This window comes from Strix aluco, chromosome 17 (genome assembly GCF_031877795.1).
Source record: "Strix aluco isolate bStrAlu1 chromosome 17, bStrAlu1.hap1, whole genome shotgun sequence".
NCBI classification, from domain to species: domain Eukaryota; kingdom Metazoa; phylum Chordata; class Aves; order Strigiformes; family Strigidae; genus Strix; species Strix aluco.
Genome location: NC_133947.1, coordinates 3,865,874 through 3,881,613, shown reverse-complemented (window position 1 = coordinate 3,881,613; position 15,740 = coordinate 3,865,874). Strand labels below are relative to the sequence as shown.

Here is a 15,740-nt window from a genome sequence, read left to right as displayed (position 1 = left end):
TGCTGCCCAACCTGCATTCACCTTTCACTAAACACAAAATATTTCCATCTGCTCCTTTCTTTCAATGACCTTTTACAACAGTAAAACTAAAGGAAAAAGATGATTGTGTCACTGTTTCCTCATTTTATCAATTTCTTCCCCTAAATGCTGCTCCCCAGAGCTGTTCTTTGGGAATACCACTTTGCAGCGTTCCAGCAGTGTTCCAGCACTGTCTCTCAGCATACAGCTACTATTTTACTTAGGCACAAACCGGCCTATTTAGAAGTTACCTGGATATATAGAAGGACATAGCTTTTGTGACCTGAGTTCCCTCACCACAGAAGTCAGGGAGGCTACGTTGCACACTTCTGAAGGTAGCCAAGATCCTGAACCTTTTCGTATAGCAGAAGAAACAACCTTCCCCTCTCCATACCCCCTCACTTATACTGCAGGCTGCCATAGAGATTTGACGCATCTCCTTGGCTGACACCAAGTTTCACAGGTTCATACCTCTCTCTCCACTTTGTGGGGCAAGTCCAGAGTCTTGTTTTATAGGTTCATGCAAAATGTCAGAGTTATTCCCAGCATCCTCTTCCAGACAATTCAACCCAGCAGTGTATGATACGGTGTTTTCCTAAAAGAGTATTTTATGAGGTCACTTCATCATCTAGTCCTTGTTCTGCGAGGTCATTCAAAAGTCATGACAGTGGAGGCAAAATCCCCTTATGCTCTTTTTGGTGTACTGGAAACTACAGAACTCTTTGCTGGAAGAGACAAAATGTAGTTGAAATAAATCCACAGATTTCCCCCTAATAGAGTTGCTGGAATAATAGCAAGGTCATTATTCCCTCTTGCTCCTAATTGTTGTGGTACTTCCCTAAAAGGGATGGCTGACCACAATACAAATTATTTTTTCCATGTAGCAGGAAGGAGTTGAGAAATCACTTGGAGCACATGACAGTCAGCCTAACACTGTACTTGGGACCAACTACTTGACGGGGATGCTCATCTTCTCACATCTACATCATTCTTTAACAGCAAATCCATAGTTTTCCATAACAAAGCTGTGGGTTTTTTTTCCAAACAGTAAACATGAGTTTTCTCCCAGAGGTCTGCCTTGTTTTTGTTAAGCCATAGTACCTCAAAACAAATTCTTGAGACAAAACCAGAGTTAAAATACATAGATTACCATGGTGTGGTCTCATGCCCTTCTCCTCAAGTAATCTTCATCCCCCAAGGTGCAGGGTAGCTCTGCAAATGCAGTGATGACACCAGAAGGGCGACAGTGACATGGTGAAGGCTATGCTACCTGTGTGTTCATGCTTCAAGAAGCGTGAGGCTATTGGGTGTCTAATTACAAGTCCCAGGAGAGACACTGGCACTGTGTTTTAACAGAGACTTTTTGTATTCCAACAGACACTTTGGATTAGAAAATCAGATCCCAAAGTCAACATTTAAACAACCTCCAGACTTCGGGAATGCTGTTTTTTGCCAATATATGTTGTTTTACTCATTAGTGCATTTTTCAGCCACCTGAGTGACAGCCAAACCATAATTTGGGGCTGTTTATTGGAACAGTAACATGTTCTGCTCCTTCTCCCTAAGGCCACACAGACATTCAGATCTAGCACCCCCACAAACATTTTCCAGGAAACAGTGACTTTTGGGAACCTAAAGGATAGAATGGAAGTTGTTGATCAGAACAAGCAGCTGTAGATCCCTTGAGGCGACACACAACGCAGAACGGGATGCTGCCTGACACTCTGTTTAAATTGGGTGGATTTATGAGCTTCTCTGATAACAACTGTTATCTGGAGCTAGAATCAGTTACCACCACCTTTGCTGGAATTTCTCTTGGTCTGTTCTGTTCCCAGCTCTGAGCACTTCTGGGGAGTGTTCGGTGTAGCTTTGTATTTTGCAGATTCATGAAAATGGCAATCTAAGTCTAATGGTATCCTGTGCATTTGCATTAAAGGCTCCACTGACCTCAGAGATCCAAGAAATCTTTAGGCTGGGCCAGAGGAGTAGGAGCAAACACGGCAGCTACAGCTGTGAACCTTGGGGTAGCAGTGGATTGTACCGTGATCAGTTCTTTGTGCCATTCATGGCTACTGGTACAAGAAATGGCTGGCTGAGAACAGGCTCCCCATGAGCATGGCTTTTTGCATTTTGGAGTTGCCACATACCAGAGGCATTATCTCAAGCTGCAGAGTGCTATAAATCAGAGTCACTCTTTCCACTAGTCAACTTTGATATGAGCCTCCCTCTCATTACCTACTACTTAAAGGAGGAAAAAACTCTCAAACGGTCCTACCCTCGTGAAAGGTACTAGATTCAAAAAGAGAAAAAAAGATACCTGGATTATTTATTTGCATGTCCAGAAAATTGGTGATGTAAAATTTCCCTGCTGAATAGAGGATAAAATCAGAAGTTACAATGATAAATTAGGACACCTGCCTCTGTCTCAACTCTACTGACCTTACTGCAGATCTTCTTTAAAGTATATTCCTCATATAACAGTTATTTAAAGAACTCCTCATATTGCATTTTCTGAGAACTCCTCAGATTGATTCAAAGCTTCCTACTTTTTTCGTCACATTTATTGTAGAGATGGGCAAATTCTAGTAGAGGATGTAGCAGTCAACAGGTCTTGCTCAAAAGAAATGTCACTGTCAGAAGTAGAAACTAGGTCTCCTGAGCCTTGGCCCCAGTGCTCTAGTTTTTCTGAATGCCTGTGATGCACACTTCTTGGGAAGCATGCCAGAAACAGCTCTCTCCTCAGCAGAAACAAACAGCACTTTTTTTTTTTCTTTCTTTTTTTTTTAAAGGCACTGAAATCAATGAAGGTTGAGTAACAGAACAGACATGTGCCACAAGATACCTGATGAAGTGACATAGTTTGAGATTTTTACATAACCGCATGGAAAGCTGTTATACATACATGTGTATAACACTTGCCTGAATATTTAGAGTTTTCAGGGAATTAAGACTCACAACAGTGAGTCAGCACTGGTTCCAACTGAGGCAAGAATTAATACTGCTGTCAGGATAGTCTCAAACCAGCTTGGAAAAGAAAACCCACAGAGATACGTGACAAACAATACGTTCTGGAAAATAAAAAATCTGCATCTAGGGCCTTAAGACCAAACCAGGTCTGACACCTACCATTCAGTAGCCAAGATCAGAAATGAACACTGGCTACAGGGTCACTGGCAGGCAGGTACACTGCCACCTGTCTCACACCTGCAAAGCCTCCCATTCCCTAGACAAGTGCAGCATTTGGGAGAAGGTCATAAAAATATTATAAAATCGCCTCCCTTTACCCTGAAAAGGTTTATGCCTAACATGGTCACACTTGTATCACTTGGTAAGAAGGTGACTGCCCAGACATCAGTTCTTTTTGTGATCAAAAGACCCAAAGCGTGGCACCATTACCTTCTGCAGAAGGATGCAGGCTCTCCAAAGGCAGTGCTGTGTCAAGATGTGCTGGGTTTCCAGAAATATGAGCTCTGTGCTACAAAGATCAAGCTCCCTCTCAGGTAATATACTTTGCAGCCTGAAAGCCGCTTCTTTAATCTGCCTTTTGTAGCTCACATTTTAATCAGCACCATCTGGGATTAGCTTCCTTTTATTTACTTATTTTTGGGTACAGGCAGTCTTAGATTCTCAGATTTTGGTCAGCCTGCCTGGAAACTCTTCCAAGTTTGAGATTGCCAGCTAATGTACTGAACTCTGGGATGACGGTTCCAGGCACTTGAGGGCAGACACAAGACAGCAGCAAAAGTGACCCATCATCAGACACGGAACTCAACTGCAGCATCAACTTTTTAAGGTCATTATTTCCTCAGCACAGCTGGCTTGTGGGCTGTACAGTCACAGATCCGGCTCGTGCGCTTGGCTGAGTGATCCGGCACAAATGACCCCATTTTCCCAGGAATGCAGAGGGAGTTTGCTGCGAGCATGGCTCCATTGGTCAGAACAGAAATCAGGCATGTAAATCCCTTTCTTTTAGCACCAAACTAGTCAAAGGCAGAATTAAATCCCCAACCTTTCTAGCCCTTGTAAAGGAAAGAACTGAATGAACCAGGGACAAGCTACAAGTAATGATCTCTGCCACCTCCCCAGTGCACTACCCAATTTATTTTGAAGTGCTATTTTTATTCAGCCTCAGACATTTGAAACACTTTGCCTAGAGCATGAACTATTATATTTCCCAGCTCAATGAGCAACCCATATAGAGTTGTGCTAAACACTTTCTGAAAATGCTGTTTTGTGAAATAAAACAGGCAGTATCTTAGAATTTTTGCTCAACCTTACTTACCTGAGAGGCACTGCAACTCGTGAGAGTGGGCAACAATCTGAGTAACTTCACATCAGGATGCCGGTGGGTTGCCTTTTGGTATGCATCGATAGATGGATCAAGGTGATTCTCAGGACTCTGGTGCCCTACAAAAGCAGCAAAAGGATTATTGCATTTAGAGCCAAATAAGCAACAGCTTAATTTTGATGTATGTGGTGTGTCCTAGCACACAGTTTATAATCAGCTCATCAAAACATGAAGTGTGACTTTTACTTCCATTCCTGCAATAATCTCCAGTCAACGCCCAGCAAGCCTGGCCTCCCTGCATAAGGATCGTCCTCTGTCCTCTCAGAAGAACATCTGCTGTGGGTTAACAGATAATATATGTACAGCTCTGGGGCTCCCAAGATCTGCATTTTAATCCTGGCTCTATCAGATGTCTGACCCATGACCATACCTCACATCTAGAGCGCCATTGCTTTCCCAGGTGCGAGACATGGATAATTATACATGTCTCCGTAAAGCTGGTGGAAATCTGCCACAGGAGAAACACAACGCAAGAACGAGGCATTGCTGAAGCCCATCACCAGTTGTAGCACCAGAAGTTTTTATTTCCACTACCTTTTGACGGGGAGGAGAGCTCTGCAGGGTGTGGGTGCCCAGGCCTCAGTGTGAGGGCCTCTGTGAGGAGGAGCGGGGCCGCCTCATGCCGGACACAGCCGGATCTGGCCGGCTCCAGCCCCCCCGCCACGCTGTCGGCATGGCTGGGAAAACGCGTGTAAGAATGGGCAAAATAGGTGAGGTAAAAAAAATAATTGTGAGAGACAGCCCTGCGAGCACTGGGGCTGGGGGAGGACAGGCAGCTCCAGGCACCAGAGCGGGTGTTGCCCTGAAGCTGAGCCTGGGAAAAGAGCATGGAAGGGGTTTCTCACCATCCAACTCCTTTTTAATAAGCAATAAATTAATTTTCCTGTTTTGACCCATGACGGTAATTGCTAAGTGATCTCCCTGCCTTCACCCACGAGCTTTTTCATCTTATTTGCTGTCCTGTCGAGGAGGGGGAGCAAGGGAGTGGCTGGGTGGGCGCCTGGCAGCCGGCCATGGTCAACCCGCCCCAGGACTGCAAAAACCAGCTAAGGCTCTGCTCCCGAACTGAGGGTCCCACATCCTCAGAGGAAGAGGCATGTGTCTGCTTTTCTTCACAGTCCCAGTCTAGTAGAAAGAAACCACGGAACAGGATTTATTAACAGACTAAAGCTTGTGTATGTAGCTGCAGAATAATATGCTTGGTTCAGCCTGGCCACATTTGTTTTACTCACTGTCGGCTATCTGAGAATAGATGGTAAAATAATACCTTTTACATAATAAGACACTAAAAAACCAATCCCACATTGACCTTATTAATTGCTCTTAATTCTTAAAATCTCAATACCTGCAGTTCCCAATGAGGATTTAGTCAAGGAGAACTCCTGCCTGATATTAAACAATAGTGTATTTCCCAGCAGGAAAAAATGCCTAATTAGTTTTCTGTGTTTTTTCCATGGCTGATTAGTCCAACATACATATGGGGAAGCTGCCTCCCCTGGGATGCCTCAACACAAACGGTCATCAATGAGTTCACTAAAATCAAAACCTCCCTTAACCTGTTGAAAGTAATATTTGCAGCAGAGGTGTTTTTATCTCTGTGTTATCACCACGAATGACAGCAATTGAACAAAACAGATGGGAATAGACAGCTCTCCCTAACATCCAACTGAAAGACAAAATTGCTGCCAAATCTAGTGTAACAGCTTAGCTCAGTACTCTAGGTAGGCTTTCACTGCACACTTAGGAAAATAAACTATACCCCTCGCAAGCTGTCCCAGCTTCCTTTCTGTAGGGAGCACTAGTGAGACAGCCTCTGCTCCACACTCTCCTCCGGAGCTTGAGCCAGGAAACAGATGGCAGCAGTAATGGATATACTGGAAGGCAAAAGGCACTCTTGGCCTCTTTTATGTCTCTGGTGAGTCACAGTGCTCCTTTCTCTGCAGTGAAGCACCAGTGATGCCAGGGAAGCAAGTTGCCTCTTGCCTCCTCCCAGCCTTGGCAGCGTTTTGCCTGTTTGGCACCTTGCAAGCAAGGGTGATGTTATCAAAGCTGCTAATTCTGTACCCCCAGCAACAGGAGATGCTGTGGCCTCCTAACCCTGGACCTCTGACCACAACACACTTACAGCTGAGATTGACTAAAGCAGCCTTTCAACACCATGTAGTTCATCAAAAGAATGTCAAGGCTTAAAAGAAAAATCAGTATTATGAGACATCTACAAGCGCCTACCAAAAAAACAGGTGTTTTAAGAAGTAGATAGGCTCTTGTCTGAGTAGCAAAATTTTGGCCAAAGACACGAAAATAGCCCCAGTTAAATCAGATGTCTTTAGGATGTCACTGCCAAGTCCTCGTAAGTAACAGAAAAGAATTTCACGACTTGGTGCAATGTAACCATGTAAGGGCAACTCTGTCCATCTTGTACAGTACAAGTACAGTTCATTCCCTTTCATGGCTCTAGAAGATCTGAACTATTCCTGTCCGAGGAAAACAAAGAACATTTTACACCACAATACTAGAAAATGCAACTCAAATTTGATTTTAAAGGGACACATGTCCTCCCTTGTTAGGATTCTGCAGAAATTTTTATAAGATCTCGTGTGCTATGCAGTCTCGCTAGTGAAGATGGCGTGAACGTCAGGAAGCCTTTAGCACAGCACTAATCCTTTTCCGATTGAACTAGGTTTTAGGATATGGCACCATAACATTTCATAAGCTTATTTTGACAATTAATGAAAAAGTAATTTGTTTCAATCTTTTAAAAAGTCTGAAAAGCAAAGGGCAACAATCAGTATTACAAAGCAAAGAAAGCTTCAAATTACAACATAATTCTTAAAAAATTAATCAATACAGAAGTGTGAATTTGGTATAACTGTATGCTAATGGAGTTTCACTGCTTAAAAAGACATCTGAGAGACCTCAAGTTCATCTTGAACTTTTAAGCTGTCAGTTCACGTTGCCTTACAGAGGAATTCCACTGAAATCCACATGGATGAACAGAGTCCCAGGGGATTAGAAGCAAGTCAACAATATTTAAACTCTTTGGTAAACTAGTCATTTATCAGCAGTAAACAGTTACTGGTTTTATTTAAAGTTCTACCCTAACGCCAAGGCAGAAGCAGCTAATTTAAGATATGTCAGAAAGTGACATCAAGTCCAATTAAAACTTATCTCCTTTTACTGTGTACAAAGGAAAGTAATAAGCATTGGACATAAGCCAAGCTGAAATCTCTCCAGTTTGGAGACTGTATTTGTCTTTCCAGAAAGTGTTTTCAGAGATTTATCTGCTGGAAAAACGAATTATTTCCAGGAGAATCACAACTAAGAGTGTTGTTGCCGTCCTGTCCCCCCCCTTTTCTTTTTAACGCATCTTTTATGGTTCACTTAGGTGTCAGAAGAAAATAGGTCAAAAATAAAGTGTGGGTTATTATTTTTTTTTTTTCTGCTTGTGGTATTTGAAAGGTATCTCTCTTGCGTGCTTTCTGTATTATTAAGTTCAACAAGAAGCCTTTTTTTTGTGTGGTGGTGTTTTTTTTTTTTTCATCTGAGTTCTCTCTAACTTGAAACATCCAGGAGTTTATCTTTTAAAAGTTCTATCAGCTTGGAGGACAACTAGTAAATTCAAGCATTATCAGTGTAAAGACAAAATGTGTAAAGACATTTTAGTTTATAGCTCTGCTAAAAAGGACGAACAGCCTGTCCTTTTCGGTCTTCTCTGCTGAAACAAAGGTTTAGTTACATACTTCATTATATCTATACAGCAGCTTACACTTGAAATCCTAATTCACTTTATGATTTGAAAAAAAAAAGTGATTCAAACTAAAAAACACACCACACTGCAACTACACATTAACATGGCCTGGTTTGCTATGTTTAGATTCAACAGATATCCATGGTGTCAAGACTGGATCTTCCAAAGAAACATGCCGCATTTTGACATGCCTGAGAAGCAAGAAAAATACAGATAAGGACAAAGATACACTTGGGTAGTTCGGCCATCCTCCTTAGTTCAGAGGCAACAGCATCCCTATTCCAGGCTCTCCTGAGAGAAGCCAGAGGCTTAGGTTTCCCACACCCACATGCAGCCACAGTAACTTGCAACCAAGTCAGAAATAAGCCACATGGTAACCGACTCCACATGGAGACAGCTTACAGCATAAACAGCAAAGCGTCACCAAAACAGTTTCTATCGCTTGAGGAAACTTTGAGAGAGGACCTATGCAGAGATGTAAGGGCAACTGCAAATATCATCCTAGAGATGACCACACAGGAGTGAACACGGTATGGTCTGGATATAACCTCCCTTGGTAATTCTGGAGAACGCACAACCTGAAGGACAGCCTGAGTATAGTTGTAGATATTATGAAATTGGTAAAATGCAGCTGAGAAGGTAAGTTTTCACTACCAGTCATATCACAGTAGCATACTTTAAAACTACCAAAACCATATATGACATTCTAGTTTAATAAACATCAACTGACAAATAAAAGTACCGTATGCAAACAAAAGCAGCACCTGGAAGAGAGGATATAGCCTTTTCTTGTATGTCTCCTGCAAAACAAGAATCTGAGACATTATACCACTAGAAAAGACACCATGCTTTTAAGTCCTTGTGGAATTAGCCAAAGTAAATGAGAAATCTCTTTTCCCCGAGGTGCCTATGATTTTAACATAAAAATAAAGCATCTGCTCTTCTCTGAACACCTGTTCTTTCCCCTTTCTCATACCCATATCTTAGAGCCAGCAGTTGCTTCTAGCTTAGCACTTACTGCAATTCTGTTTCTCAATTTCTGCAGACAGTATAGGAAAATATTGTGGAGAGCTTTTGCAATTTAATACAGTGCTTAATGCTGTTAAGACATAACAAGGTCAGAATACTGCTGCAAGCAGTGGCCCTCTAGAACGACACGCGAGATCCCAACGGTTCTTCAGGGCAGCTGTAGCACCTTGAGCACTTCCCAAATGCAGTACCAAACCCAAATGTGAAGAGCTGATTGAAGAACAGGCCATGAAACAACGTATTTCTGGTGTCTTTTGGCACACACAGCAGAAGCAAGTTCAGAGGTGTCAGCATATAGTACTCTAAGGTCAGAATGATTATTATTTTTTTTTTAAACACCTCAGCTTGACAGTCTATCTATGATCTCAGCCCTGCAGAAAAATCAACTCTATTTCTAATCCAGTATCTGAAGTTAATGCCTGACGATAACTCAGCAAAGCTTGTGGTTTGAGTATCAGTGTAGTCTGAGCCAACAAATATTTTTCTTTCCCAGTAACTGCTTCAGAAGCTTTACATTATCAGAAAACCAAGCAGTTCATATTAAAACTAAAACACCTGATGTACAACAGGTAGAATCTCGAAGCAATTCTTTCAATCTACATCATAAAACCTTGTGTGTGTGTTACACCAGAAGAAGTGATGGACATTAGCCAGAGCCAGGGAACTGACAGATAAGGGAGGCAATATCAGCAGATGTAGTATCATTCAAACTGCTTGCATCCTGCCTTGGTTCTGCTAGTAAGATAGCTAAAGAAAATATCACATCAGCAGGTAGAAAGTCCATCTAGCCATTAAAGGGCTACTAAGCAATTTATGAAAATATTGCCAATTATTCAGAGTTATTTCTCCTTAAACTATCTCCCTGCTATTCAACATTAAGGTCTTATATAAGAGTAAGAAGGTAGAACTTTAAGTCTCTCTCACAGGGCAATCAATCTGTTAGCACACCAAGAAGTATTTCTGATAAGACAGTTTACCATGAATTTAATACTTCACTTAAAGACTGTGTCAATGGCAGAACAAATACTGTGAGCCTCTATCAGCAGAAAAAACACTAAACTTTGATATCGAAACCAAAAGAATTCCCTTAGTTTTGTCAGTGAAAAGCAGCAAGCTGAATTAGATTGCTACATTGCAAAACGTTCCATTACAAAACCAGAGCTGAACTACAGTTGCAAAACTTACTAAATCTGGAAAAGAAAGATGATAGTGAACCAAAGAGTGAAGCAAGCTGAAAATCAAGAATTTCCAAGCTGATTTGTTTTAAGAATTAATAATCCGAATCTGTATATCTTCTAAAGACACACGTTTCCAAGTCTTTTAAGACTAGCTGTAATAAATCCACCGATGTTTATGACTTGAACAAAAGACACAGCACAATATAGGTTTGAACTGTTTATTTTACATCAGATGTTCCATACTGGAGTTTCTTCACTTAGAAGTTCCTAGAAAAAAATGAAACAAACACTGTTACAAACTAGTTTGCTTCAACAGCTCAAGTAAATATTTTTGATCAACTGTGTAATCACCGCATAAATACAGTGTATACACTTTAATCCTAAAAGCTGGATTTGGGTATGGAAGTTACCCTGCAAGAGTTAGAGGGTAAGATAAACATACGCACTTGGAAACAATTCCATCATTTTTTGCCAGACGCAGAATGGAGTCATCTGATTCACCCTTTAAAAAAAATAAAAATTATTTTGAAGTGATCAAATAATTGCTGATACACATTAAAAAGAAAAGCAGCTGCAGTATTTAATGCTGGTAGTGAAATGCACAACGCCTTCCACAGATCACTACGTTTTACAGGCAAAGATTAAGGTTTTCAAAACAAGCCATTAAAGTCTTTGTCACCCTTCAGGGTAAGAAACAGTTTTAACTTGATAAAATATACACTTGCATTAACAAGATATATTTCTGGGTAAGCAGACTTCTGATGAACTCTAGGAAGCTTGACAACATGTTTAACAAATTTAAGTCATGGTAGTATCATCTCTAATAATTATAAACAACAGATAAAAGCCAGATATTAGTAACTTGGTACATTCTTAAAAGAAAAAAATCACTTGCATCCTTCAGTGATTTTTAAAGAAATATAAACATACATAATTCTACAAACCAAAGGACTGAGAAAAAAAAAATCCCAGAAGAAACTGATTCTTGCAAGTGAATTTGTTCATGTCTTCACTGTCTTCATTATCCCCACAAAAGCTCTTCCTCTAGAATGAGCTGAAGGCATATTGTATTTTCAGGGCCAAATATAAATCTAAAAAATTACTAATTAATAATAAAAGGAAGCACAATCATTTTGTGGATCAAGAAAGTACTTACCATTCTACGGATTGCTCCACAAATGGCATATGTTTTGAACTGGCCATTTACTCTGCCTGTTACCTTGTCAACCTGCAAACACAAGCAAGTTACTCCATACAGATTCTTGTAAAATTTTATGCTCTCACATCACACTTGCCGAGCACCCAAAGAGAAAAATTACTTGTTAAATACTGCAAATATTTCTTCTTCAAACTACAAAACCCCAAGGCAAATACTGAAGTTACAAAGACAACTATAGCTTTTCACAGCACATTTAGAGTTAATTACATAGTGCACCTATAAAATTTGATAGATCACACAGCATAACAAGAACAGAATACAAAATGGTGAGAATAATAGAAAAGTTCAATGTAAAGTTTACTTGTGGGTTTTACTGCCTTTGCTCTTTTTTTCGTATTTCTTTTAATTAAGGTCAGTATTATGGAAAATTGAAAGGAAGGGGGGAAGGGGACAGTCTTGTTACACAGGTAGAAAAATGCCCAAGCTGAGAGACACAAATTGTCTCACTTCCTCCAGCTGCTGAGAAATTTAACAGCAAAAAAGACTAAACAACATAAATCATGAAACTAAACAGTGTAGTGAACCCTGTAATACCGCGTGGGTTTGTTCTCAAGTTTTGCTCATCTCTGATCCTTTGAAAACAAGAAATAGGGATCACTGAAGGAATGGAACAGAGTGAACAAGAAAAGTATTTGTCTTAACATTTACAGGAAATTGAAAACAGCACATTTTTAAAAATTATTTTAGTCAGACAGATGAAGAGACTCAATTATTTAAAAATATAGGAATGTAGATTTGTGACCTCCCATTTAAGAAGAAATGAATCAAGCTATATAGCTCAGAAGTTTTTGGCATCTACTTTTTTCTGGCCTATATTTGCCTTCCAGCCTCTACTTCCCTCTGGTCTCCCACCATGTTTTGACCTCCACTTTTTTCTGGTCTCCCATCCCTTTTTGGCCTCGCACCCCATTAAAGTAAAGGGCGGTGAGTAAAGTAAACAGTGGAGAGTAAGAGGGGGCGAGTAAAGGGGGTGCGAGTAAACAGTGGAGAGTAAGAGGGTGAGAGTAAAGGGAGGCAAGTAAAGGGCAGGCAAGTAAACAGTGGAGAGTAAGGGGGGTGAGTAAAGGGGGTGCACGCAAACAGTGAAGAGTAAGAGGGGGCGAGTAAAGGGGCTGTGAGTAAACAGTGGAGAGTAAGAGGGGGTGAGTAAAGGGGCTGTGAGTAAACAGTGGTAAGGGGGGGGTAAGTAAAGGGGGTGCAAGTAAAGGGTGGTTAGTAAAGGCAGAGTAATTTTTAATATAAGTACTGGGGGGTCTTAACCAAGGTGGGGTGTTGGGGGAGTATTTCGGGGGGGAGTGTTTCAGGAGTATTTCAGGGGGACTGTTTTGGGGAGAGCATTTCAGGGGAAGTGTTTCAGGGGGGACTGTTTTGGGGGGGACTGTTTCGGAGAGAGACTTTCAGGGGGAGTCTCTTGGAGTATTTGGGGGGAGTATTTCAGGGGGAGCATTTCAGGGGGGGAGTAGCTCAGGAGGAGTATTACGGTGGGAGTGTTTTCAGGGGAGTATTTCGGGGGCAGTGTTTCAGAAGGATTATTTCGGGGGGAGCATTTCAGGGGGAAGTATTTCAGGTGAGTGTTTTGGGGGAGGAGTATCTTTGGGGTAGTATTTCAGGGAAGGAGGGGGGAGTATCGTAGGTGGGAGTATTTTGGAGGAAGAGTATTTCTGGGGAGTAATTCAGGGGGTATTTCAGGTGAGTATTTTGGGGGAGGAGTAATTTGGGGGGAGTATTCCAGGCGAGAGTTTTTTGGGGGGAGTATTTTGGGGGGGAGTGTTTCAGAGGGAACTATTTCAGTGGTGACTATTTTGGGGGAGAAGTTAATTCAGGGGGGAGTATTTTGGGGGGTCTATTTTGGGGGCGGAGTATTCTGGGAAGACAGTTTGGGGGGGAGTATTTCTGGGGGGAGTAATTCAGGAGTAGTATTCCAGGGGGAGTATTCTGGGGGACAGTGTTTCAGGAGGATTATTTCAGGGGGCGCATTTCAGGTGAGTGTTTCGGGGGAAGGAGTAATTTGGGGGGAGTATTCCAGGCAGGAGCTTTTTGGGGGGAGGAGTATTTTGGGGGGACAAGTATTTGAGGGGGGACTGTTTTGGGAGGGACTGTTGTGGGGGGACTGTTTTGGGGGGGAGCATTTTGGGGGTGGCCTATTTCAGCAGGACTACTTCAGTGGGGGCTATTTCAGGGGAGAGCATTCGGGGGACTATTTTGGGGGGGGAGTATTTCGGAAACTGTATCTTTCTTAAAGTCTGGACAAACTAGAAAAAGCACAAGGGAAGATCAACGAAAATAAAAAATTACAAATCAGGGTGCCCGAGAAGAGACCGAAGAATGGTCCTTTCTCACAGACAAGTGAAGGTAGAATGGGTAAAAAACTCCCAGAAACAAGCATTTCTTCTCCTTCTTTCCTTCAGGACAAGGAATTCCCTAATTTATAACTCTTAATATCTCAAGTTGGAAGTTGTATTCAGTCAAACAGCTAAGCAGTGGAACAGACTGTACAGAGCTTTATGAAATTCCCTCCAATGAGTATGTTCCAATACACTGAAGAATAACCAGTGGTGACATAGTAATAAAAGTTTGAAAGCCCTCAAGCTCTACACTGACATGGTCTCTATTGAATTATTTGGAGATGCATGACAAGCTGTTACATTTCTTAACTTTTGATATAAGTTTAAAGGTGCAGCGCTCTCATCACACATTTCTGTTATGAAACTTACCTCAGAAATATTTATCTGAATAGAAGCATGATCCTTAGCACCAATTATTCGGTTGCTGGCAGAGCTGAGGAATAAAATAACAAGATATATTAAAAAAAAAAGGAAACAGTGACAATGAAAAAAAAATATTAAAGCCAAGTTTACATGCAAATTAAAGCTGCACAGTAACAGTTTAAGCTTTCAGTGCTCAGAAAATTAAAAAGCAGTTTTAAGTACAGTTAGAGAAGACTTTCACTTGGTAGTGTCATGCTAAGTTACCAACCATCCCTTCACTTTGGTTTTTATATGTCCAGTTCATCCCTACACACTGCACACAGCCACACACGCCTTCAAAACACACAGAATATCGAGTTTTTCTCTTCTAAAGCACAAAAAATACAGCAATTAAAATAATACACAAGAGTACAGTTTCTATGCCTTTTTTATTAGCATCCATTAAGGCTGTCAAAAAATACGTGTTGCAAGCGCTCAGAAATCACAGATTGTAAAAACCATTTGACTTAAACCTAATAAAATGTTTACAAATGGTTTATTTTTTTAGTGATTATTTTTTGACACACGCATTTACAAAAAGCTTCTCACTGTCCATTTACTATAATCTCAGAATTGTCCTTAAGACGTTCTATCAAGGCAACAAGCGATTACCTAACAGGTTCACTACAAGGGCTTGTAGCACAGACACACTAGCACGCTACAAGCATGTCCATCTAGTTCGGAAATGAACCATAGATGAGCTGTCACCGCCACTGCAAGGCTGACAGCTATGTAACAGAAAATGAAAAGTCTTTACTTCACGTTTTACACAAGGTATTTAAAAACACAGAAACTGAAGAGATTTCCCCCACACACAGATATTCGCTACTACAAAAGCCCTGCTTCTGTATAGACTGTACGGGCCCGAGGCGCGGTTCACTCCCCAGGGCCCAGCTCCCCGGGCTAGGCGCGCGGCAGACCCGCCATTCCCCTGGCCTCTGAAGGGAACCGCTCACCATTTCCGAGGGACGTAGAGGTCCACAAACTCCCCAGCGTCGTTCTGCATCTTGTTCGGGCTGCCGCTGAGGCACAGGCACCAAGCGGTAATACCTACAGGAAGCAAGGCCGGACTCAGGGGCCGTCTCCGCAAGGCCTGGCTTGCGCAGAGTGCAACCCCCGGGCCCTACACCCAGCCCGCCCCGCGGGGCAGCGGGCCCGACCCGGAGCACGCCGCTCCCTCCCCGGAAAGCGATGGAAGAGCATCCCCCCGCCGCCTGCTCCAGCGCAGCGGCCGCCATCCCGCTCCTACCTCGCGTGCGCCGCGGCGGAAAGGACGGCACGGTCCCGGAAGCGGAACTACGCCAGCGCGCGCGGAGCGCTTCCGGCGTGGCGCCGTGACGTCACGCGCGCGGGAGCGCGGCCCTTAAACGGTCGCCGCCCCCCCAACCCTCACCCCGCTGAGGCGGCCCGGGTAGAAGGGCACCGGCTCCGGGAGAAGGGCACCAGCCCCGCC

The 15,740-nt window shown here is 42.4% G+C and overlaps 1 protein-coding gene across 1 annotated transcript; it reads right to left on the bottom strand.

Moving 5' to 3' along the window:
• Nucleotides 1-10,525: 10,525 nt before the first annotated feature.
• On the bottom strand, nucleotides 10,526-15,588 carry RPS21 (ribosomal protein S21). The gene is made up of 6 exons (XM_074843382.1): nucleotides 15,537-15,588; nucleotides 15,244-15,337; nucleotides 14,255-14,318; nucleotides 11,478-11,549; nucleotides 10,768-10,823; nucleotides 10,526-10,588 (listed from the first exon to the last, which is right to left on the bottom strand). The coding sequence occupies exons 2-6, from the start codon at nucleotides 15,291-15,293 to the stop codon at nucleotides 10,579-10,581; spliced, it is 252 nt and encodes an 83-aa protein (XP_074699483.1). The 5' UTR covers nucleotides 15,294-15,337; nucleotides 15,537-15,588; the 3' UTR covers nucleotides 10,526-10,578.
• Nucleotides 15,589-15,740: the final 152 nt, after the last annotated feature.